Source organism: Canis lupus, chromosome 5, assembly GCF_011100685.1.
Source record: "Canis lupus familiaris isolate Mischka breed German Shepherd chromosome 5, alternate assembly UU_Cfam_GSD_1.0, whole genome shotgun sequence".
Classification (NCBI taxonomy): Eukaryota; Metazoa; Chordata; class Mammalia; order Carnivora; family Canidae; genus Canis; species Canis lupus.
In genome coordinates this window covers 46,378,837-46,404,099 of record NC_049226.1, presented here as the reverse complement: position 1 = coordinate 46,404,099, position 25,263 = coordinate 46,378,837, and the positions used below count along the sequence as shown (strand labels likewise).

General features: G+C 40.9%; 1 protein-coding gene across 6 annotated transcripts in view; it reads left to right on the top strand.

The window, feature by feature from the left end:
* Nucleotides 1-25,263, top strand: part of ROR1 (receptor tyrosine kinase like orphan receptor 1) — a 475,328-nt gene that overhangs the window by 425,300 nt on the left and 24,765 nt on the right. For all 6 annotated transcript variants that reach the window (XM_038537279.1, XM_038537282.1, XM_038537281.1 and 3 more), the window contains 3 exons: nt 12,173-12,300; nt 14,153-14,470; nt 16,104-16,349. In XM_038537279.1, the coding sequence (XP_038393207.1) occupies nt 12,173-12,300; nt 14,153-14,470; nt 16,104-16,349 (692 nt within the window). The remainder of the gene's footprint in view (nt 1-12,172; nt 12,301-14,152; nt 14,471-16,103; nt 16,350-25,263) is intronic.

Sequence of the window (25,263 nt, the reverse complement as noted above, 5' to 3'; positions counted from 1 at the left end):
CTCTCTCTCTCTCTCTCTCTCTGAAGAAATAAATCTTTAAAAGGAAAAAATAAGAGACACCTAGGTGGCGCAGTAGATTAAACAGCCAACACTTAGTTTTGGCTGGGGTTGTGGTCTCAGGGTCGTGAGATTGAGCACCCCCTACCCCCGCAATTGGGCTCCATGCTGAGTGCAGAGTCGGCTTGAGATTCTCTCTGCCCCTCCTACTCATGCTCTCTAAATAAATAAATAAATCTTCTTTAAAAATTAAAAAAAAAAAAGAAAAAAGAAAGTGGTAGATATTATAGCACATTGGTGTATTGAGAAAAATGATCCAATAGAGATGGGAAAATGGTGATAAACAGAAAAGGAACAATTGTCAGATAAACAGAAAAGGAACAATTGTCCATGAATAGGTGAGGAGGTGAGATCCACCTGTGCAAGGCAACAGTTGGGCCCATCCACTGTAATGGGATGGGAAGCAGTTTAGGGAGCAGACCAAGTAGGTGTAGAAGTGGCAGTTTAATCAAAATTCTCTTCCCTGAGTCTAGACCTCTCTAACTTACTTCATAAGCCATACTCACACATGCATAATTTTACACATGACCAATCTTTGGTACAATGAGAAGGAACTGCAAGATATGAATTATTAAAAAGGAGTGGGAGAAAGAGTTTCCAGGTAAATATCTAAGTCAGCATAAGTGTGACAAGGGTGAGGATTTTTGTCTGCTTTCTTCTTGCCATGCCTAGAATAGTGCCTGGTATATAGTAAGCAAATCAGTACATATTTTTAGATTAAGTAAAACAGAAAGGGACATTATACTTCATAAACAATTATCATGAGCAAATACTTTGCATACGTTATTTTGTTTAACATGCCAGCTAAACAGATATGGTGACAGAGGCTCCGAGAGATTACATACCTAGCCCAAGGCCACATGCAGTTAGAAAGCACCTGTTAAGATTGAACCCTGAATGTTTGTGGGTCTCCAAAGGCATGCTCTTTCCACTACACTGCATTCTGTCCATCTGCTACTCAGTGAACTCAGTCAAGTCACACAGCCACTCACTCTTGGTTCTCTCACCTTTAGAAAGAGTTGGGCCAGATGCCTGTAAAGTCCCATTCCAATTGAATGACTCCATGTGATGGTAGGCTCAGGGAACAGCTACAGGCATGGTGCCTGCCCTGAGTTCACAGTCCCCTTTCACACCAACTCTGCCAGCAATCTCATTTTCTACCACCTCTGATGCCGGCTCAGCTCTTTCCATTGAAACAGCTAGATGGTCTATACTTTGTGTCTTGGGTTTATTGCAAGTCCTTATGGGTGATTATGACTCCTGCCCTTTCAAGCTGAACCTACCATCTTGGGCCCTAATCCATAGCCTCTGATCTCCAATCCCACCATTTGAAACACTGTGACTAATCACATCACTTTCTGGTGTCCTTTTGATTTCTTTTTTTTTTTTTTTTTCCTTTTGTTTTCAAGATGAAACCCAAGATTTGAATGCACAGGGCAGGTAATGGAATCATGAACTCTTTACTTTCCCCGACTTCACAGGTTAAGGCCCAACCCTTGGACTTATCCTGCCTCCCTTCTCCCATTACTCCCATTTAGCCTTACTCTACCTCTGACTCCACTTACCTTGGCTAGCATTACCACAGTTGATCTCTGAACAACACAAGTTTGAACTGTGGACCCACTTCGAGGCAGGTTATTTTCAGTAAATATAGTATTGTATTATAAATGTGTTTTCTCTTATGATTTTCTTTTTTTTATCTCTTATGATTTTCTTAATAATGTTTTCTCTAGCTTACTTTATTATAAGAATATAGTATATAATCCCCATAACATAAAATATGTGTTAATTAACTGTTCGTGTTATCAGTAAGGCTTCTGGTCAACAGTAGGCTATTAGTAGTTAAGTTTTTGGGGGAATCAAACGTTATATACAGATCTTCAACTGTACAGGGTTCAGCTCCCCAGCCCCTGTGTTGTTCAAGGGTGAACTGTATTTTATCCACGATTTGTTGATTTATTCCTCTTTTAAACTACCTCCTCCAGAAGCCTTCCCAGCCTTAACTGGATGCCCCTTCTTTTATTCTCAGCTCAAGGGTTCCACAAACTTGTTGGTTGAAAAGGAAAAGGAATGGAAAGAGAGAGAGAGAGGGAAGAGGAACAGTAACTGTATTTATCACACTTAATATTTCTCTTCTACTAGACTGTAGAGTCCTGGTGAACAGGGATTATATTGTTAACACCTGAATATCAAAACTAAGAGCCCCCTCCTCCCACTAATCCATCCCTATTCCATATTTCTCCTTGAAGAACCCACCAGATTTCACAATTATTTTTCAGAGACCTCTTGTCTAACAGATATCACTGGTCTAATTACTATATTGCCATTCGGTGCATCACAAATCCATCCTTATTTTAACATGAATTTCTGCCTCTACTACAATTTTTAAAAATGTGTAACATTCTAGACTTGACAGGGACACCTCTGTATTGCCTTATTTTGGATTGGGGTCGGGAAAGCAGTGAGTTCACCATTGCTTTTCATGGTGATAGTCTTTCATAATTGCTTTTTATGACAGTCTTTCATAATTGCCATCCACAGAAGGGGTGGGAAACAAAGCTGAGCGGAAACAGAAAAGCAAGAATTGGGGATTGGGTTTCACCCCACTTCTGAGTAGCAATATGAAATTAAACCCTCCTAAGAAGTCCCTAAATTCCCTTTACCACTTTCCACAGACCTTTTTTTTTTCAACCCAGAGCCAAAGGCATAAAAGGAAAGTGAAAAGCAAATCAAAGCACTCCTAGTAACATTTGTGGTAGAAAATCTGACCAGATTGGTATGTGTGAATTTCATATTATTCTAAACTCCTTTTATTCTCAATGGGCAAATTTAGAGCAATCTCAATCAGGCAAATGCCTGATATTTGGAGAACTGCCAAAAAATATCCAAAGAGTTTCTAATGAGAAGTCGGCAGTGGGGACAGAGGCTGAGTCTGGGGGCTCCAAGTCCCACCTAAGTGTTCCCGGCTCCAGCCCAAGGTTGACAGGCAAAGTAGGCCCTTCATAGGAGGAAGAGTGAAAACACCCCAGGACTTCTTAGAAGATACAAGGCAAACCTACCACAAAAACCTCAGCAAATAGGAGAGGGCAAAAATCACTCAATCTTTTATTAGTGATCTTCATATTCTTACAAATAGGTACTAGGGCAGTCCTATCATTTCAGATGTGTGTTTAAATAATAAAATATATTACATGCATAATTTTCCCTCAAATTGCATTTGTGAGATACAAGCCTGGGTAATTCTGCTCCTTTTCCAAAGTGAAATGCAACCCTTGTATTTCCAAACATCCTTATGAAGCAAAGCCAGTACCTTCCCATTTCTAAGTTGGATACAAGTAACTATTATGTGCTGCTGTGGAAACTATGACAGAACATTATTCATCTGTTTGTTTTAATGGTTCATGGCCAAAGAAAAAAACTTTTAAAATTTAAATTTTTAAAAAATATTTTATTTACTTATTTGAGAGAGAAAGAAAAAAAAAGAGCAAGCAGGGGGAGGAGCCCAGAGAGGGGGACAAGCAGTCTCCACACTGAGCAAGGAGCCCAACACAGGACTTGATCCCACGACCCTGAGACCACAACCTGAGCTGAAACCAAGAGTTGTATGCTTAACTGACTGAGCCACTGAGGCGCCCTTTATAACTTAACTTTTAAAGCAAAAAAATGATGTGAGAAAGAGTAAGGGACGCTTTTGCTAAGGAAATAAATGTTAATAATTGTCAGTGTCCAGGTATGGGAAACAGCACATGATACTTGACACAGTCACCTCAGGAGTGACTCTCATGCTCACAGAGGCATTGTAGTGAGAGAAGAGATGTTAGGAGTTAGGTGAGTTCTCAGCCTGAGAGATTGAGATCTTCTCTGTGAGTCATTGCCCCTCTGGGTTGATGGGCCTGGATTGGCTTACTTTGAAAACTGACCCTTAAGGTCAGGTGTGTTAACGCATTATCCTCTTTGATGCTGATGTGTAGATTGGTCTTTAGAGAACACAGTTTGTGAGATAAGTTTGGGATCACATATTTAACCTGTAATCTCTTGGTCACAGCCAGCCTCAGGCAAAGTCTACTCTTGCCACTCCAGACACCTCCCCTTCCAGGACTCTCACCTTCCCTCCTTCATTCTGACCAGCTCTTTCCGTATCTCCATCTGTATTTGTCCTGATGCCCCTTCTCTGAGGGTGTATACTTACAGCCGAAGAGAATTAAATTATTTTCTGTCCTTCTGGTTCACAGTTAACCAAAGATACTTCATGGCCCAGAGTCTTCTCAGGAAAAAGAAGGGTATTTTTAGATAGGGAATAGCTTTTTAGACCACATCAGATTCTAATTTGTTCTTAAAGTTTCCATGTCTCTGATCATTTATCCATATTGGAATAATTTTTCATTCTTTACTTGGATTCTTAGTTTTATCATGTATCCCCCCTTTTAAATTAAAAACAGCCAATTTTCACCTTCAAGAGATGTGACTGGGATGCCCAGGTGGCTCATTTGGTTGGGCAGCCTCCTCTTTGTTTCAGCTCAGGTTGTGGTTTTGGGGTCATGGTATCGGGCCCTAAAGAATAGGGCATGGAGTCTGCTTGTCCCTCTCCCTCTACTGCCCCCCTTGCTCAGTCTCTCTCTCTCTCTCAAATAAATAAATGAATAAAATCTTTAAGAGAGAGAGTGAGAGAGATGTGACTGTACCTGTCAAGGGAGAACCCTGTTTCTGAGATGGAAAGTTTTGCACCCACACCTAAGAGCTGGCCCTGGAGAGCACAATGTGTGTGGGTTTGCCATGGCTCTGCTTTTAACTGAGCAGCTAATATTAGTGGCCTGATTTACAAATTTTGTAAGGTATACTTTCCATCCACCTGTTGCCATGATGGTCTCTTGGGCAGGCACTGGTAAGTTATTATTGCTTCTCCAGAATAGATAATTTCATAGAGACAGGAAGCAGATTGGTGCTTACCAGAAGCTGGGGAGTGGGAGAAATAAGAAATATTTATTAATATAAGAAATAAGAAATAAAAAATACTCAAGGAGTATGGAGTTTTATTTTGCTATGATGACAATATTTTGATACTAAATAAAGAAAAAAAAAGGAAGAAATTACTTCCCAAATGAGAGAGGATAAGTCACAGTTGCTAAATTGCTCTCTGGAGCACACCTAAGGATACTCTACACATCTAGAAATACTTCGCCTTCCTTCAGACCAAGATTCAGAGCTTTGAGGGCAGGCAATTTGATGTGATTTCATCTTCATGGCTCAAAATGGAGCTCTTAAGGGGCATAGAGTGCGGTAAATTCAAAAGTGTTGGATTATTTCCTTCACTGTGATCTACATACAGGAGGTTGCCATGCTGTGGGCTTGCAGGCCACTCTCTCTGGCATTCTGGTTGGAGAGCCACAAGAATCAGAACAAAGAAACCTGCTAATACTGCATAAATTGGCAATGCTTGCAGCAGTTTAGTCTGCTTGGAAGCAGCCCATAAAGCCATCCCCAAAACTTCTCCCTGGATCTGAAGCTTGAAATTCCAACCATTGGCACTCTCCCAAGGTCCCTCAACCTTGTCCCTTGGGTATATATAAATAAATATTTTTAACTGAGGTGAAATTCGCATAGCATTAAAAATGAACCATTTTAAAGTGAGCCATTGGATAGCAGTTAACACATTCACAATGTTGTGTAACTACTACCTCATATCCAGTGTCAAAATATTTTCCTCATAGCAAAATAAAGCTTCATACCCATTGAGTTGTTACTCCCTATTTCTCCCTCCCTGGGGCCTTGGTAACTACCAATCTGCTTTCCATCTCTATGAATTTACCTATTCTGTATATTTTATGTAAATGGGATCATTAAAATATGTGACCTTTCATGTCTGGTTTATCTCATTTCAAGATTCATCCATGTCAAGTTGCAATCCTGGGGTCCTGGGATCAAGTCCTGCATCAGGCTCCCCACAGGGAGCTTGCTTCTCCCTCTGCCTGTGTCTCTGCCTCCCTCTGTGTGTCTCTCACGAATAAATAAATAAAAATCTTTAAAAAAACAAAAGCTGCTTCCATGTTGTAGCATGTTTCAGTACTTCATTCCTCTTTTTATAGCTGAATAATAGTCTATCATGTGTATCTACCGCTTTTTGGCTAGTGCTGCTATGAATATCTGTATTCAAGTATTTGAATACCTGTTTACTATTTTCTGGGTTGAGTAAGATTTTATAGTTTGCAAAATACCTTTACACTCATTCTCTTCCCACTAAGGAGAGGCATGCATTTTAACTGGTCTTATTCCCCCAAAGGGAACTTTTTAAACTCATCAATAAGTCTGTTAGGCCTACCCATGCTCCAGTGTAAAATCTGAAGAGGAAGAAAGTGGCTTCCAGTTTGGAGGGTGCTTCTGGCATGTCCACGGGCTAGCCTGGGACAGCCCCACATCTATTACGTCTGGTTCCGTTGTTGATCAGTCAGGCAGCGGGTCTCCGTTTCCACTTCTGAAGGTCTGGAGGGGGATGGTTCTTGGCAGCATCCTTTCCCTCGTTCAGCAGGTTTCCTGAGTTGTGCACTGTGCTGGGTGGGAGCGGAATCAGACATGGTCCTTGCCTTAAAGTGGTCGCAAGGTGGACAGTAACCATACAAACCTAATATGGAGTCAGAGGTATGATGTGTGATAAAGAAGCCGGCCTGGGTGGAGGTCAGTGACTAACTCTTGGGGGGAGCTTAGCATTTGGATCTTGAAGACAAGAAGACATTCACAGAATGAGAGCGAGGGTGGAAGGCATTCTAGGCCTCAGGAAGAGTGTAAACCAAGTCAGAGGAATAGCAAACTTGGCTTCCCTGTTTTGAGACTAGCAGAGTCATTCAGGTAGCCAGTATGATCAAGTTCATAGGCTTGACTGGCAAGAGCAAGGTAGGAAAAATGGGAGGGCCTAGATTATTGAAAGGCCTTGTAGGCTGTAGGCAGGAACCTGAAATGAATAGGAAACTATCATTTTAGGCAGGAAATGAGGTGATCGGGTCTGTGTTTGAAAAGATCACTTTGTGAAGAGGAGAATAATGAACCAGATGACAGAGGTGCCCTCTATTGGTGAGCCTCATACCTTCCATCCTCAGCCCACCTTCTGGGTCATCCTGGCTTGAAGCTGGGCCCAGACCTAACTGTAAAGTCAGGAAAGATTGCTGCCTTCTTCCAACACAGACCTCTCATCCGCTGCCCCAGCCTGCCTTCCTATATGGTTTTCGATAAAGATGACAGTGCCCGCGGCAGCTAGCAAAAATCAATCTACACTGAAGGCTTCCCAACCAAATAGGTCATCTCTCCTGGAAGCGTTTGAATTTAGAAGTAGGCCAAGCCTCAAACAAATAAATGAATTGTTAGTGAAGGCAATTCAGCCACCCAGGGAGAGACCCAGAGAGAGTGTTCTAGGGTTGTTATAAAGATGAAATGAGATCATCTGATGGCTTACCTAACCCCCTCACCCCATAGCATCTCCAGGTCTTTCTGCGCACAGTAAGGTTTCCACCTCTCCCCCTGTAAGATTTTTATTTTGAAATATTTTTATACTTAAGAAAAGTTGCAAAAATAGTACAGAGAGTTTCCATATGTCCTTCTCCCCATTCCTCCTAATGTTAATGTCTTGCATAAACATAGTGCAATGATCAAAAGTAAGAAGTTATTGGGGTGCTTGGGTGGCTCAGTAGATTAAGCATCTGACTCTTGATCTCAGCTCAGGTCTCGATCTCAGGGTTGTGAGTTTAAGCCCCATTCTGGACTCTACACTGGGTGCAGAGCCTACATTAAAAAAAAAAAAAAAAAGGAAGAAATTATCATTGGTACAATACAAACTACTCTATAGGTTTTATTTGAATTATGCCAGTTTTCCCAGTCATATTTCAGGGTTTCCTTTGAAATCATATATCTAAGACAATCATTGAGTTTGTTCTCTTGTGTCCCTTAAATTGAGGCAGCCTTCGGAAAGCCTGCCCTTCCTGGAAGCTGAAAAGAGCAGTCATGGGCCTCTCATGGTCCAAAATTGGCACAACTCTGTTCGGGCATTCCTTAGGGTGTTCTACAACTTTTCACTTTCCTAATCCCATGCAGCCACTCATCCTTTCTCTCTGCTCCCAAAACTACAGATAGTCTCCACATGCCCCATACCATGCAATGCACTTTTTCCATCATCATAATTCTCTGCTTTAGTCACTGACCTGAGAAATTAGGCCAGGAATTTGTGGCTATTGATTTTCATTATCACTATAAAACTCCCTTGGGTTGTGACTTGCGGTGGCCGCTTTTCCTTTCACTGGTCTCCAGAGGGCCCTGGATGGGACACCCCTACTGCTACCATGTTGGTCATGGTGACCCTTAGCCCTGTATGACTATCTCTTATAAGATCCTTCCACCTCCATGGTCTCCCGTGGAGAAGGTGATAGGGATTGGCAACATGGTACCTAAATTACTTTTGTGAAAAACATGAGTCCCCATCACAAAGCACTCCTGCTTCTTGACATCAAGTTAATGTAGCTGGCACATGTTGGTGCCAGCCATTGTGATATATGTGCAAAATTCCATTTGCCTGTTCACTATGCACCCTTCTTCTCTGTACAAAGAATGCAGCCTTGGGCATACTCACTGCAAGTGCCCTTGCCCTTTTGCTGCCATGTGCTCCATTATTTTAATTTTGCTCCGCAAAATTAATGATGAAAGAAGTATGAGCTGGAGAAAAGCATAGAGCTGATGAATGTTGGAGGAGCACTGGTTCCCCTCCAGCCAAAGCCAGAAGGAAAAATGGGATGCATGAAACGTGACTGTGACTCTATGTTCAAGAGAAAACCTTGTCACCACCCAGCAAACACCCAAGCATCTTCACAGCAGAAAGCCCCTCTAAGCAGTGCAAACACTTTCATAAACCATTTGGAGGGAAGCTGTATAGCATGGTTGCAAGCACTAGTTTTAGACAAATCTAGCTCTTCTACTTGCTATGTGTATTTAGACAGGTTCTTTGCTCTTTCTGACTCTCAGCTTTCTCATCTGTAAAATGGGAATGAATACACTTTCACCTTTTTTATAAGATGGTTGTCAGGATTCAATGATTTAATATCAATTGTATATGTACACAGAACTTAACAGTTCCTGGTACAGAAAAAAGGCTCATTTTAAAACCTCTTATTTATGATTAGGCTGATCTAATTAAAAGTAATACTGAAAAGCAGAACATCATGATAGATCCAACAATGTGATGTAATGGCTTAAGCTTACATGTTAAGTTCTAATCCTAGCTCCACCTATAATTGGCTTTGTGCATTTGACCCAATTATTTCTCTGAACCTGAATCTCTCCCTCTGTAAAATAAGGATTATAATACCACATAAGGGGCTACTTGGAAGAAAGCACTTAGCATAGTACCCAGCACGGAGAGTGTCAGACACTTAATAGAGGTTTGTTTTTCTAGTGCTGTGGTTCTTGACCACATGCAAATCACCCGAGAGCTTTTCAAAAAGCATGCATGCCTATGCTGCATCCCCAGAGAGTATGATTTAATGGGTCTGAGGTGGGGCTTAGGCATTGGTATTTTTCAAAAGCTTTCTGAGGAGATTCTTCAGAGCAGCCAGGAACTGTTCCTGAGCAGATGACATTACACACTGTTGTTTTGTTTTGTTTTGTTTTGTTTTGCTTTTTATATCTGTCCCCAAAAGACTGGTCAAAATATCAGGAATTCTGGGCACAGTCAAAAATTCAATACACCTGCAGTGCTAAGCCCTTGATAAGAAATATGCAGCCAAGGAACTGCATTCCTTTTCATTATGAAAAAAAAAAAAAAGGATTCAAAGAGTCTTTTTAGAGTCTTGAACTGGAAAGGTGGTAAGAAGTTTAGCCTAAGCCTCACACATAAAATATGGGAACTCCCAGTAGGTTAGGGATTTATATCTGGGGGTAATTCCAGAGTTTTGTCCTCCCAAGAGATATAAATTGAGGCCTTGAGAGTTTAATGTGGGGGAGGAAGAAGTGTTCTCATAATGACACCTTAAAAGTCCAGGGCTCTGCTAATGCCTAGGGATAGAAAAGCATCATCTGTAATAGCAGGGGGTGGTGTGGAAGTACTTTCTGGTCTCAGTACTTTGGTTTCCAAGACCCAAGGCTAGGTCATCGAAAAATTTCTTTCTCCCCATAGGTTTATGGTATTAGTTACCCAATAAAAGTGGAGTTAATTTTACAACCCAAGTAAAATTTAAGCCAAAAAGGCTTCAACATTACTCTAGGATTTATGAAAGTAAACATGTGAAGTGCTTGCAGGATTTTACGACATTAAAATTTCAATGTCTTCATGTCAGGTATATGATATATTCATTTGTATGTGTATTTAAAGGTTATGTTTATAAGAGCTTTGCAGTACACACTGTTTTGGGGAACTAACGTGAAGATACTTCCCCCATGTCCACCTTCAAAATGACTGTTACAGTGAATGGGAAGTAGAGAAACTCTGGAAACTGGTCTTTTAATAATTAGCTTTATCAGATCTCTTTCACTTGGTTTCCTGTGATAGTTTGGGCTCTCTAGACTCCCACATTTGTGGCCCTAGACTGACTACAGTCCATTTCACAGAGTAGGAGCTTAATAAATAATTGTCCTTTAAATAAGTGTCTTCTTTGGTAATCATAAATACTTCAATAGTAAGCATATGTGACTGCTGCATGTGTAGCACTTTTTAAAAAGCGTTTACATTATTTCATAGGCTTCTCATGACTTTCACTTATAGGATAGAAAGGCCAATGATTATCTTCATCTTATAGATAAGGAAAGCCATAGCTCAGAGGACTCAGAGAGATTGCCTAAGGACATGCAAATGTTAAACCTAGGAAGACAATTTCCTTCTCCTGACTTTTGCTCCAAAGAGGAAAAGTGATAATTCTTTCCAAAGATTTTATTTATGTATTTGAGAGAGAGAGAATAGAGAGAGAGAAAGCATGAGTGGTGGGGATTGGCAAAGGGAGGAGAAGCAGGCTCCAGGGTGAGCCTTATGCAGGGCTCCATCCCAGGACCCTGGGATCATGACCCGAGCCAGAGGCAGACACTCAACCGACTGAGCTACCCAGGTGCCCTGGAGAAGTGATATTTTTATTCAGACAAAGTATTGATTCCAACCAGATCAACAGAGGAGGAGCATCCAGGGTGAAGTCAGCCTAAAAGTGTGGCAGGTGGCCTTTTGTTCGGCTGTGGTCTGCTTTTGAGAACCAGCTGGATATTCTGTGCTCTGGTGTCTTGTGCTTATCATAGGCCTTGTGGGATGTTACAGCCTCTGTCCTTTCAAGCTGAATCTGCCACCTTGGGTCCTATCTCCAGCCTTAGATCTCCAGCCATTTGCCACACTGTCGCTTAACCACACTATCTGGCATCCCCTTGTCTTCAGAATGAAATCTACTCCCCCTCCTTTTTTATTATCATAATTTCGAGGCAACAAAAATTTTTTAAGATTATTTCTAAAGTTTTCGGGGATCACGAAAGCAAGATTTTCATTGATATGTTTTCTAGAGTTCCTGGAACTTAGTGACTCATTTGAAATTGTGCAGTCCCTGGGTTGCCTGGACCTCTCTGTGCACTGTAGAGATAATGGATCTTCAGCAGTGTGGAGCCACATAACTGCACTGCCCTCTGGTTTCTTTCCAGCTGCACCAAGCTTCTCACCCCATGGATCCTCCTAATTGACACATCAGTTGGAGTGGATCTTGTGGATAATGTGCCCACGCCTTTGTAGCAAATGAAGCAGAAATAATCTGTGCTTAAAAAAAAAAATACTGTAGAACATGTGCCCAGATTCCCAACTCATTTCCTCTTTACTTTTATAACTACATCATCTTCCAGCCCACCACCAGCTGCGAAAATAAAAGTGCTTTCTCCCATATTTAAGGATGATTTTGCGCTTCAGAATGATTTTCTGGGGGTGAAGGAAGCTTGACCAACGTGACCAGCAGATGTTTTAAGTGATGGATGGAACTGAGGAAAAGCCGGACTCCTTAATGAAGCCTTTGGGATACTGTGCTCAGCTTCTCCCCCTAGCGACCGTTTCGGGCATCACACAGTCAGAGCCACCTGGGTGTGAATGCGCTGCACCAGCTAATTAATATCTGTGCTCTCTTTCTAGAGATGAGTATGAAGAAGATGGGTTCTGTCAGCCATACAGAGGAATCGCATGTGCAAGATTTATTGGCAACCGCACCGTTTATATGGAGTCCTTGCACATGCAAGGGGAAATAGAAAATCAGATCACAGGTAGGTAACACCAATGAAATTGTATGGATACCTTGTGTAACTCTTCCTCACCAAACGCTTTCTTGAGCTCCTCTCTTACCAGAGGATCAGGCTAGGCAGAGGGGTTAGGAGCAGAACCACAAAGAAGCCGAAGAGAGGATCTCTGTGCTCTGGAATGTATGTTAGACTACTTTCTTCGTTTGTCTGAATCGGAAGTATCTTTTCAATGGAAATCTCACAGTGAGGCGCTTTCTAGCACACAGGAGTGAAGTAGTGTAGGCCACCCTGTACGATTTGCACACCTGGTTCTGCTGGTTAGTGTGTAGTTATGCCTGGGTGCCATGAAGCCCTGCAAGCCATTAAAATTGCCTTTATGCTCCCTGCGTGGAGCCTGCTTCTCCCTCTGCCTGTGTCTCTGCCTCTCTCTCCCTCTCTCTATGTATCTCATGAATAAATAAGTAAAATCTTTAAAAGTAAAAAAAAAAAATTGCCTTTATAGGATTCTGATAAGGTTGCCAGCTTTAGCAAATAAAAATACAGGACACCCAGTTACATTCGAATTCCAGATAAACAATGGAGAACTTCTTAGTGTAAGTATGCTCCAAATGTTTACCTGAAATTCACATGTAATGAAGTACCTTGTAGTTTCTGGTGACCTTCGGGTTTATGAGGCAAGAACAAACTTGAGACAGGCACACAGAACAGCAAAGAGTCTAGAAATTATGTCCCATGAGGAATACGAAGGAACTAAGGGGAGGCCAGGGGAGCTATTTAACCTGGAGAAGCAACTACAAAAAGCTGTGGTTGCCACAAGCTAGAGAACTTTGAGGAGGAAGGATTCTGAAAGGCCAGAGGACAGAAAAAGGACTGATGGGGAGGGGCTGTTGAAGACACATTTCATCCTAATATAAGGACATTTTAATGTACTTTTTACTAAGTATTTGCAAAAATAAGTGGGAGTTCCCATGTAAATATTTCATCACCCATCTATAATAATGCTCTCTTAGACATTTTTGATGGACCTCTGCTTACTGGAAAATATTATAGTTAAAAAAAAAAAGCCATTTATTTTTGTTTAACTCGACATTTCCCAAACCTGTTCAGCCCTGGAACCCTAGTTTCTCAAACACTATGAATGTTCTACAGAATGAATGTTGGGAGGAACATACATTGGGAAACAGTGTACCAACCACCCCTAGACTGTCTTGTGAGGTACAAGCTCCTCGTCAATGCAAAGGGAGGCAGGTATACTCTTTTTGTACACGTACTCATTAAGAAGTTAGGCTAAGTGACCACTAACACACACACACACACACACACACGGAACAACGGAGTTGTGCTTTTTAAGAACTTCCAAGAGAATTGCCTCATTTTCAGAAGATGCAATAGGAAGTATCAAAGGCACAAAGAAATTAAACAAGTTTCCCAGTCATATACCTCAGAGGTAAGACACAGAACTAAATCCTGTGATCAGGCTCCGCCACCACAGACAACAGGTTCAGCCCTGCAGCTGTCAAATGTTTTAGAAGCTTCATAAAGCTAATAAAAAGTACCGGATGAAAAACAAAGTTCTGTTGCTTTGTAGTAAAAATGAAAAATATATTGCGCTTTAACCTAATTAATTCTTTTTTTATTGGGAAACGGGACATATGTAACTTAATCCTGTTTTTTTAACTTTGTAGTCAAAATGATTTTTTTCAAGCCAGTGAAAGTAAAGCCCCTGGGACATCTGAACCAAATCTCTTCTTGGCCTTGTCTGGTTGAGTACAGCGGATTCCTTCTCGCGTGTGTTTATATCTGATATCTGTTGACTAGATAACCGAAGGAGATAAACCCTGGCCCCTGGGAGCTAATAACTGTGTTTGTTTTCCAGCTGCCTTCACCATGATCGGCACCTCCAGCCACTTATCTGACAAGTGCTCTCAGTTTGCCATTCCTTCCCTGTGCCACTACGCCTTCCCCTACTGCGATGAAACCTCATCCATCCCAAAGCCCCGGGACTTATGTCGCGATGAATGTGAAATCCTGGAAAACGTCCTCTGTCAAACGGAGTACATTTTTGCCAGATCGAATCCCATGATCCTGATGAGGCTGAAACTGCCCAACTGTGAAGATCTCCCCCAGCCCGAGAGCCCCGAAGCTGCAAACTGCATCCGGATTGGAATTCCCATGGCAGATCCTATAAATAAAAGTAGGTGGTAACTCCTGACTTTCTGTGCTGTCTGGAGGCCAGCAGCCCCATGGCACAGTGCAAACTGGACCTCGATCTGTAGTAATGATTCTTACTGGTAGGCAGATTACCTTCCAGTGGGCTAAAGACTGTGTGTGGGCTTAGCAAGCAGTGGTGGATTATCTAATGTCACTGTCTTCAAGAAGCTTCATGAAGATGATAATTTTTAAATATGGTTACTGGTTCCTCAGTGACTTAAAACAGAATTACCATAGGACCCAGTAATGCCACTCCTGCTGTACACTCAGACGGATTTAGAAAAGGTGCTCAAAGAAAAACTTTTATGCAGGTGTTCAGAACAGGTATTCACAATACCTGTAAAAGAGAAAAGCAACCCAAGTGTCCATCAGTGGATGAGTTGATAAATTGTGGTAGATCTATATAGTGAAATAGTATTCATCCAGAAAAAGGAATAAAATCCTGTTACATGCTACAACATGGGCTGAAACTTGAAAGCAGTATGACGGTGAAAGAAGCCAGACACCATTGGATGATTCCGTTTCTCTGAAATATCCAGGATAGACAAATCCATAGAGACAGAAAGCAGATTAGTGGTTTCCAGGGACGGGGTTGGGGAGCCTGGACATTGACTGCTGAATGAGTATTGTGTTTTCTTGGGAATGATGCAAGTGTTCTGGAATGAGAGAGTGCTGAAGGTTGCGCAGTATTTTGAATGTCCAAAATACACTAATGGTAAATTTTATGATGTGTGCATTGTACTGCAATTTAAAATATATATACATGGGGCTTGCTTCTATCCACTGCCCTCTCACCTCTGTTCCTCTGTGATTTCCCATTCACCTAGAATTAAACTCACTGGTAATTTTTTGGTTTCCTTTTGGAATTTAATATTATGCTATTAGTTAACTTATTGCATCTAAAATGCTTAGAACTCTGCTTAGCACACAATGATGGCAATATCTTCATTATTACTGTTATTACTGTTATTTTGTCGCTGGCCCTCCATCTTTTGACTTATTTCAACTCAGTGGATTTTTGCAGTGCTTTCAAGTGACAGCCCTGTGGTCTCCTGGGAAGAGGACTTGCTTCTCAAGAATATGCAGTGCTTCAGCACAGAGTGGCCCTAACTCCTGTTAGAAACTCATAACACACTGCTCCTAATGAACATTTTCTAGGAACTAGATTCTTTTTTTTTTTTTTTTTACGGAACTAGATTCTTTATCACACGATTCATGTCTAAAGACATCAAGCAAGCATGGAAAGAAGAGTGTAGCTTGAACCTTTCCTTTTTCGAACTGGAAAATTACTCCTGTGCCTCCAAGTCCCAACCCCAGTTCTGATTTTGTGTGTGTGTGTGTGTGTGTGTGTGTGTGTGTTCAGTATTAAAAATGTTTGTGGGGGACTGGTTTTATTCCTGCCGCATAAGCTTTAAATCCTCCCAGGAATGTAACTGTGAGGCAGGACCTGTGTCCCAGCCTAGCAAGCAGGGAGACTGCTCACATGGCCCCTAACCAACAGGGAAGCCTGAGCCATGAGGTTAATTGTGAGTCCTCCCTCCAGAAACTGCTGGCTAGAAACCCCAGCATCTCCTGTTTCCTTCACACAGTTTAAGCCTTTCTCTTCTGTTTTCCAGATCACAAGTGCTATAACAGCACAGGTGTGGACTACCGGGGGACCGTCAGTGTGACCAAATCAGGACGCCAGTGCCAGCCGTGGAATTCCCAGTACCCCCACACGCACACCTTTACCGCCCTCCGCTTCCCAGAGCTGAATGGAGGCCACTCCTACTGCCGCAACCCAGGGAATCAGAAGGAGGCTCCCTGGTGCTTCACCTTGGATGAAAATTTTAAGTCTGACCTGTGTGACATCCCAGCATGTGGTAAATGCCTTTAATGTGTCCACTTACCTTTAAAGGATCCCCTCTCCATCTCCCTGCCCTGAGGAGAGTCAGTAAGAGGGCAAAGGAGAGCTATAGTGTTTGTTAGATCTCAAACTATGTTTCTAAGACAGTTAAACCTTGCCGTTTCTACGTAAGATGTCTTTTAGGGTACCGACACACACTCTCAGGGGGCAAACTGCCTTATCCCCGTAACCACTGTCGTCAGTGGGTATAACAGACACAAGGGAACAGGCTCATCACAATCAGTCATGTAGAAAAAGATATTACCCACAATGCTCCATGTCCAAGTGTTAGCAAAACAGGTGTATTAGAAACAGAAAGAGAACTGTTTTCCCTTTGTCCTTGAGAACACCATAAGGTAGGATGAATCTATAGCTATTACGCACTCATCCAGGGCAACATGTAGACAAACTGTGTCTTCTCTGTCATCCTTTTATGCCACAGAAGTGTGGAAAGCAAATGAAATTCCTGAATCAGTTTGTTCCATTTTCTAGAAAAATATGTGGAAGGTAGGAGAAACAGAATGAAAATAAAGGTGAAACCTGGTTTGGGACTGTTTTGGAACGGACCCATCTTCCTGGTCCTAGTTCTCATAGATGATGTCAACTTGGTTCTCTCGACATAGAGGGAGAGTCTGGTGTCTCTGCAGGGAAAGCCACAGCAGTAAATTGGACATAATAATAACATCCACCTAGTGGTTACTGGGAGAATGAATGGGTTACTAAAAAAACTCTATGATGTCTGGAAGATAGTAAACGCTTAACAAATATTATCTGTTATATAATTATTATACAGTCAATATATAAAGAAAAATCTGCTATAATTCATATATAGTCAACATAGAAAGAGGAATGTTTGCTCCCAGTTTAGCAAATGTTGTTTGAGAGTCCACCGTGGAGCAGGGGGTTTGAAAGAGAATAAAATGTGATTCACATTACAGTCACAATGTAATGTGGATGATGCAATAGAAGTTAGCACGAATGTTATGGAACAGAGAAGAGAAAGCTGAAACATACTAAAGAGGTCCATAAGAAGAAGTAATAAAAATGTTAAAAAGAAATCTCAGTGATGAAAATTTGGGAAACTATTATTCAATAATTTTGTTCTTATGTGTTACCTGTTACTATATTGTCTTCTCTTGCAAAATGATTTTGTGGGTGGTGAAGCATGCCAGGTTTGAGAAAGAGGTGACCAGACCCTTTTTGTGTTGCTGGGCTTTAAAATGCCTTCATATGCAGCATAAAGAACAAATTATGAAGTAAAACTTTTCCAGAGCCACCATCGGAAACTTCAAAGCAAATTATCCGGTATTTTTTAAATGGTTTGCCCTTAATAATTCATGACTTTTCCCACATGCTATATTCAATGCTAATAGGAAAGGAATAAAAATAAAATGTAGATTTATAATCATCCACTTAGTTGTCCACCCTTTCTCCTAAACCAGGTAAGGAGAAAAAGGAGAAAAAGCATCACTTGCTGAGCATGAGTAATGTGTCAAGCATGGTGCTTGGGGTTTTCATAGGCTTTGCCCTTACACTGTGATGAGTGTTATTAACCCTATGTTACTGATGTTACACCCAACTACATCTTCTTGGTACTCTACTGTGCTATCTCAGAATACTGGTGTGTGTCCTTAAGAACACCAGATGAATTATTTTAGGGAAGAAACACATTGTTCGTTCCTCTCTTGGTAAGTGCTGTTGTCCTTTGGGTGACTTCTGATGCTCAATTTCCAACTAATACCCAGCAGAAGTAGGAAGATAATTTGGTCATAAACTAGAAGGTTTGTTAATAAGCTGATTCAAGCTTTACTACAATTAGTTTAGTTTAGTCAAGACTCAAAATTATACCTGAGAAATATGTGGTTTTCATTTCAGTGACCTTCCTGAAGCAATCAGACCAAATACATACTCTGAGGAATGAAAGGAATCCTCAAACAGTTTTTCAGACTGGATAGAGAGAGAAAGATCCCCTACAAAACACTTACTTACCATGTGCCTGCACAATGCTCCATGCTTTACATATTCATGTACATTTAAAACTCGTATCCACGCTATGGGGTTAATAGTGTTATTAACGTAGTCCACTGAGGTTCAGGAGGGTTAAAGAACTGGTATAAATCACACCAGTGATGAGATTGGACCTTGAACCTCATCTATCTACATAAAGCTCTGACCAAACTCAAAGCTCATCCTCTTTTCCCAGACACTCCCTAGCTCCCATTTAAAGATTTTTTTTTTCAGAAATAAATAAAAGAATGACAATAGGCTCCACCTTTGGGTCCCAGTATACAGATTCCCATAATATGATGTGACATCAAAAAGTGTTCCCTTGCTGATGAGGAAATCCATCCTAGTATTACTCTATGTTCTCATAGTATCAGTAAATACAATGATGTTAGAAACCCTGAGAATATTTCATTCTGCATATTAGATGGCAGAAGACACAGTTAACCTTCTGATGACTGGTTAAGTTCTAGTCATATAAGAGATAAATTTAGATGAATGTTAAATCTAGAGATGACAAGGTAGTTCTCACCACTTATAATAATCATTTTTATTAAAAAGAACATTTTCATTTCAGTTTGAAAGAAAACAGTTGCTCTTGAATTCTTCAAGCCAAGCCACAAGTATATACATTAAGGGCACAGGGAATCCTTAACATTGATCAAGAAGCAGCTGCTGAGAGGCCAGTGGCTCTTCAATGTAAGAATTAAAAAAGAAAGCAGGTTAGCATCATCTGTTGTTCCTGGGCAAGGCTTCTCAGAATTGCCCCTGGATAGACCACCTGTAGCAATCTAATCATAATAGCATCCTACTTTATAACACTTCTTAAGAGCATTTGATTTTCTTTCTCTTTTCATTTATAGAAAAATTAAGAAAGAGAAAGTTGAAATTCCTGCCTTCTTTTATCATATGAGAAAACCAAGGCCCAGGGAAGTGGTAGGACTTACCCAAGATCATAAATCAACTACAGAATCTAGATCTCCTACCTCTAGGACCACTCACTGCTCTTTGTTCTATACTAGTGCTTCCCAAACGGCAGAAGTTTTGTCTTCCGGAGAACATTTGGCAATGTCTCAAGTACTTCGGTCCTCACTCCTGGTGGAAGAGGAGGGTTGTGAGATGCTACTGGCATCTACTAGGTAGAGGTCAGAGACGCTGCTAAACACCCTACAATGCACAGAATGACCCACACAAAGAATTATCCAGCCCAAAATGTCGATAGTGCCAGGGTGGGTGGAGGAACCTTGAGACTGGATAGGAATTACACAATTTAAACTATAGAACAACAATATCATTAAACAGCAGTTGCCGTTTATTGAGTGCCTACAATGAGCCAAAGACCATGCTAAGAGTTTTTGTGCATTATCTCATTTATAGCAGTCCTATAGCCCTATGAGTTGGGTTTTATTCTATTCAAGAAGAGAAAACTGAGACTTAGAAAGGGTAATTTATCCAAGACCAAATGGTTAATAAGCAATGAACTAAAGACTCAAACCTATAGCTGGTATGTGTATCTGCTGAGATAGATAGATAGATAGATAGATAGATAGATAGATAGATAGATGATAGATGATAGATAGATAGATAGATATTGAGAATAATGTTTCATCTTACAGCGAGCTAAAAGCTAGTGGGGCAGATTTGAAGTGAGTCTTTTTCCTTCTCCCTCCCAAATGAGATGGAGTCTCATGGGAATGTTCCTGCATTCTTTAGTTAAGTCAAAGTTAAGGAGATTTCAAAATCTCCATGTGGTTTCTCATTTTCCTACTGATAACTTTTGTTTTCATTTCAACCAAGTAAGGCTAAAAGAAGTATAGGACTAATTAAATGCAGAATGTGAGCATTTGTTGTACTTTCTAGAATAAAGGCATTTGAGAATGGTCTGCCACAGACCGTTTTTATCTGCAAACTCACTCTAAGACAGAAGATAAAATTAAACACAACCAAATATGTCTTCTATGAATTCTGGGAATTGGCTCTGCTAAGACTCTGTGCATGCACCCAGGTAGTGCTTGGAGGAAGTGAAAGGACCAAAGATACTTTGGGCAAGATCTGACCTCTCATCCTCCCTGTCTTTTCCTTCCTATCTATCCCAGGCATCTAACAATTAGAATGGTCAGTTATTTACTTAGTCATTCACTGAAACACAATGTATGTTGAGCTTCTATTATGCTTCAGATTTTGTGAATGGGGAGGTCACAGCATGCCCTCGTGTAGCTTACAATCTAGTAAAAGACTCAGATGGTAAAAATATGAATCACGTTCAGCACTGTTTTATAGTTCCCAACATTTCTGTGCGCTGTCATGCGCTTGGCATTTTAATGACTGCTGTCTGTTCTGTAATGCCAGCATCTGGCCTGTGACTTAAAATGTGTTGAATGAATGAATCCTCGTAATAACCACAGGATAAAGGTCTCCTCTCGACTCTACTGATGGAGAAGCAGAGGCAACATTTTTACTAGAGCCAACATTCAAACCCAGTCCGTGAGACTGTAGGTCAGTCTTCTGTCCACCGTGACACAACCACCTAAAGGACAAATTTGAGAGTATTCAGAGGAATGAACATTCCTTTGATCATTCTGAACTCTCTAGGTGTTTGGGATGCTGTTCATTTATTTTCTGATTTGCAGCTCCGCACACGCAGGAATGGAGCCCACAGCCACAAAGTCATCTATTCAGAGGGACCCTAGGTGCTCCACTCAGCCTCAGCCCCGAAGAGGACTAGCTCCCCCAGCAGCTCCATGCAGGGCTCACAGCATTTGCTGGTTTCCCGTTAAATCCAGCTCTCTCCTCCCTTCCCGGCAGCAGGTCCCCCATCCTCAGAGTTGGCCATCTTCCCTGAGAGCCTGCCTGCAAACCTTCGTTCACTACACCTTTACCTCTAGTCACTGTGGCCACCTTCCAACACAAATACTGTGGGTTGGGTGGAAACTACGTCGAAAAAGAAACATTTGCCTATGTTCTTTCCAACTGGCACCTAGGCACACCTCCCAGCTTCACAGTTCCACCGTAGCCCTATCATTGCTTTCCTACACAGCCTGGGGGCAGAACTATGGAAAATGCTTGTTTCTCCGGGAGCAGCTTTTTCATGATCTGGCCATTTTACTTTGGCTTTATTTTACCACGTGACTTCGGTTCTTTCTTTGTCCCTCATTTGTTCCTCTCTTGAATTGTATGGGGAAGCCGAATTTTGATTATATTAGGGCTTTCATATTCATACCTTGGCCCTTTATCTTACTCTAGATGAAGTCCAGAGGCCACGTTCCTTCCGCCAGCCAGGCTAGCATGTCCGAGAGGTCTCACTAAAAGTCTCTCCCTCTACCAAACAGCTAGAACTTCCAAGAGGGGGATGGTTTTGACTCCTCAGCCAGCTTCACCGAAGAGCACCCACTGATAAGAAAAGTCGTGGGCCATTTGGCTCCACTTGCAGTTTTCATACCTGGCCTATTACTTTTCTATTTCCTTTTAAGTCCTTGGCTTGCAACAGTCTGCCAAAGGGCACTGTGCCCAGTTCTGTGCCTGAAGAGCCCTGACTTGTCCCATAACCTTATAAACCCCCGCCCTGGGTTCTGCTTTGTCACAAACCATTTTCTACAACGTGGTGGTTTACAGTTCGGGGCAAGGCAGATGTTTTCCAGATTGCGAACACTGCAGTTTTTAACTCACTCTGTCAGCAGCCTTCTCCCATATTTCATAGAAGACCTGTTGTAAGGCAATTTGTCTTTCAGCCATTTCTTCAAACCAAAATTGAACATTACAGTGAATTGGATGGTGGGGAGGGGGAAATGGAGGGAGGAATAGAGCACTGCTTTGTATGGTTTGAAGTCTTCCGGAAGAGTTATTTTTATGCTACAGAGATTTTCAAGATGTACTTTATTCTCCAGTCTCTATACATTTTCGACAAAGTAAAGAACAATAGTTACCCAAAACTTATAACTAAGTCATGTTCCATAAACATTTTTAACCATAAAATAATTTTTTCTCAGAGATTTTTTTTTTATTGTTCTCAAAATATATTGAGTCATTTATCCAGTGTGTCAGCTGCTCTAGCAATAAGCTTTCGGAAGCTCTTAACTCTTTTGGCCTACCACCATGCCAATGGGAAGGGCTCCTTGTCGCTTTAACCCTTTGGTGACAGAATTCTGATATACCACCACAATGATCTCTGCCATTTGTTGTATCAGCCACGGTTCTGGTAGGAAACAAAAGGCACAAGCAAACATACTATGGAGAGTTTTATAAAGAGACTGTTTATGAAGACTTTGGCAGAATTAGGGGAAACCAATAAGGTGACGAACCCAGGGCCAACAGAAGTGGGAGGCATTACCATCCTAGGCTTGAAGAGCCAAGGGAATGATTAGTTACCTTACCCTATGGAGCCCAGCTGAGGCTAAAAAGAGATGTCCAAAGGCTGTGGCCTTTGGTAGGAGGAGGTAGCCAATCCTCTGCAACTCAGCAAGGAGGGAGCAGGAATAAACATGTCAGCCATACTCTTCTTGCCTTTGGCAATTCTTTTTGTCCCGCCAACGTCTCCCATTGGCTGAACCTAACCAGAAGCCAGAGAGCAAGGATGCCCAATGATACTGTCTATAGAAGTCAGCCTCAGCATAGAGCTGAGTAGAAAAGGACTGATACTGGATCTGAAGACACTCAGGGAAAATATTCATCACTAGCTTTAAATCAGTTGCTTCACAAGAAAGTCAAAAGAACAGTAGGTGCCTAAATAAGATATGTCAACTCAGTTTATAAAATTAAAGAACTTTAGGGGGAATCCTAGGAATCATCCAGCCTCTGTTTGAACATCACCAGAGACTGTCAGAGACAGGGACATCTCACCACCCTGAAGAAGTTATGGGATGGCCCCCACTGCTCAAAATCTGGATTTGTAAGTCTGAAACCAAAATTTATATGTGAAAGCTCCCTAATTTTTAAAAAATGTTGGCCATGAATTCAAATTAAAAAAAAAAATCAATAAGGAACAAGTCTATGTCCTAGATCTAGATCTAGTCTGTAACCTCTGGTAACATTTATCATCCACATTTGAAGGTACTTAGCACATCCTTCATTTGATTTTTAATTTGGTCGGAAGAGTATATAACTCTTCCAAACTTTCCTTACCCATTTTCCTCCTCCTCTAAATGTTTCTTGCTTTTTTAAAGCCTTTCTTAAAAATGCTGCCTTAGAAAACACTTTTTTGGTGTTTTTAAACTAGTGACGATAGAAGACCACGATATTTTTGATCATCACTCTGTATTGTCAATAAAAGGGTTTTTTGTTTTGTTTTGTTTTGTTTTTGCTTAAAGTACCATATGTAAAATTTTTTTGAGTATTTCATCATGCTATTGCTGAGTCTAGCTGAGCCTTCAAGTCTTCATTAAAACTTATCAGTCTTCTATTTTCCTCTTTTTTTTTTCTTGGTTTTGTTACATAAAATGTTATTTAGTAGATTTGCTTAATGAGCTTCTTTAAGCAAGAACCTAATGGCAAGCTATGTCTATTTGTAAAATTTCAACTGTTGGTTTGGGTCATTATTTTAGTCTATTTTGAGTAAACCTCTAAAATTTTATTTCTTTAGTCAGGTTTCTTTCCTAGATTTGGGTCATTTTCAAGTTAGATGAATATGGCATCATCATGTAGTTGATGATAATGTCAAACAGTCAGGTTCACTCATGCTTAGTTCTCTACAATTTGAGGTTGATTTGCTGATTAACACTGTTAGGGTATAGGCACATGGTAAATTACAAATCTATCTAATGATATTAATATCTAACCCTCCATCTTTGGTCCATAAGGATATCATTGGTCACTTGATCAAATGTCTTGCTAAAAGTTTAAGTGTGCTTGGTCTACCACTCTAAAATAATGCTATCAAAATGAAAGAGATTTAATTTTAGAAAACCTTTTGAATTTTGGCATGTAAAGATTATTAGCCCAATTAAAAAGTGGATGAAGGACTTAGATATTTCTCCAAAGAAGATATATAAGTGACCAATAGTAAGAAGAACGGAATCTCAAAGAGATATTTGTACACCCATGTACATTGCAGCATTATTCACAATAGCTGAGAGGTGGAAGCAAGCCCATCAATGGATGAATCCAGAAAGAAAATGTGATATATACATACAATGGAATATTATTCAGCCTTAAAAAAGAAGGAAGTCTGACACATGCAACAACATGGATAAACCTTGAGGACATTTTACTGAGTGAAATAAACCAGTCATAAAAAGACAAATATTGTATGATTCTGCTTATATGAGGTCTCTAAAATAGTCAAATTCGTAGAAACAGAGTGTAGACCAGGTGTTGTCAGGGGCTAGAGGGAAAGGGAAATGGGGAGTTATCATTCAATAAGTACAGAGTTTTAGTTCTGCAAGATGAAAAAGCTTTGGAGATCTGTTGTACAACAGTGTGCATATGCTTAGCACTACTGAACTGTACACTTAAAAATGTTAAGATGGTAAGTTTTGTTAATTTTTTTCCATAACTAAATTTTTTTTCAGTAAAAGAACAAAGATTAGCCCAACTCTCTCCTTTTGTAGAAGAGAAAACCGAGATCCTAAGAATTAATAGAAACTTATAGTGACCTCGTTTGGATTCTAGTTACTAAGATTTTTCTCAAGTGCTCACACAATAAGTTACTGTCCCTAACTTATGTGTCTAAAACATTTGCTGAAGAGAAACATTTTAATCACTATATATGTCCAATCAGAGTCTTCTTAAGAATTAATTTGAGAATAGGGACGCCTAGGTGGCTCAGGGGTTGGGTGCCTGCCTTTGGCCCAGGGCGTTGATCCTAGAGACCTGGGATCAAGTCCCGCGTCGGGCTCCCTGCAGGGAGCCTGCTTCTCCCTCTCCTCTGTCTTTGCCTCTCTCTCTCTGTGTCT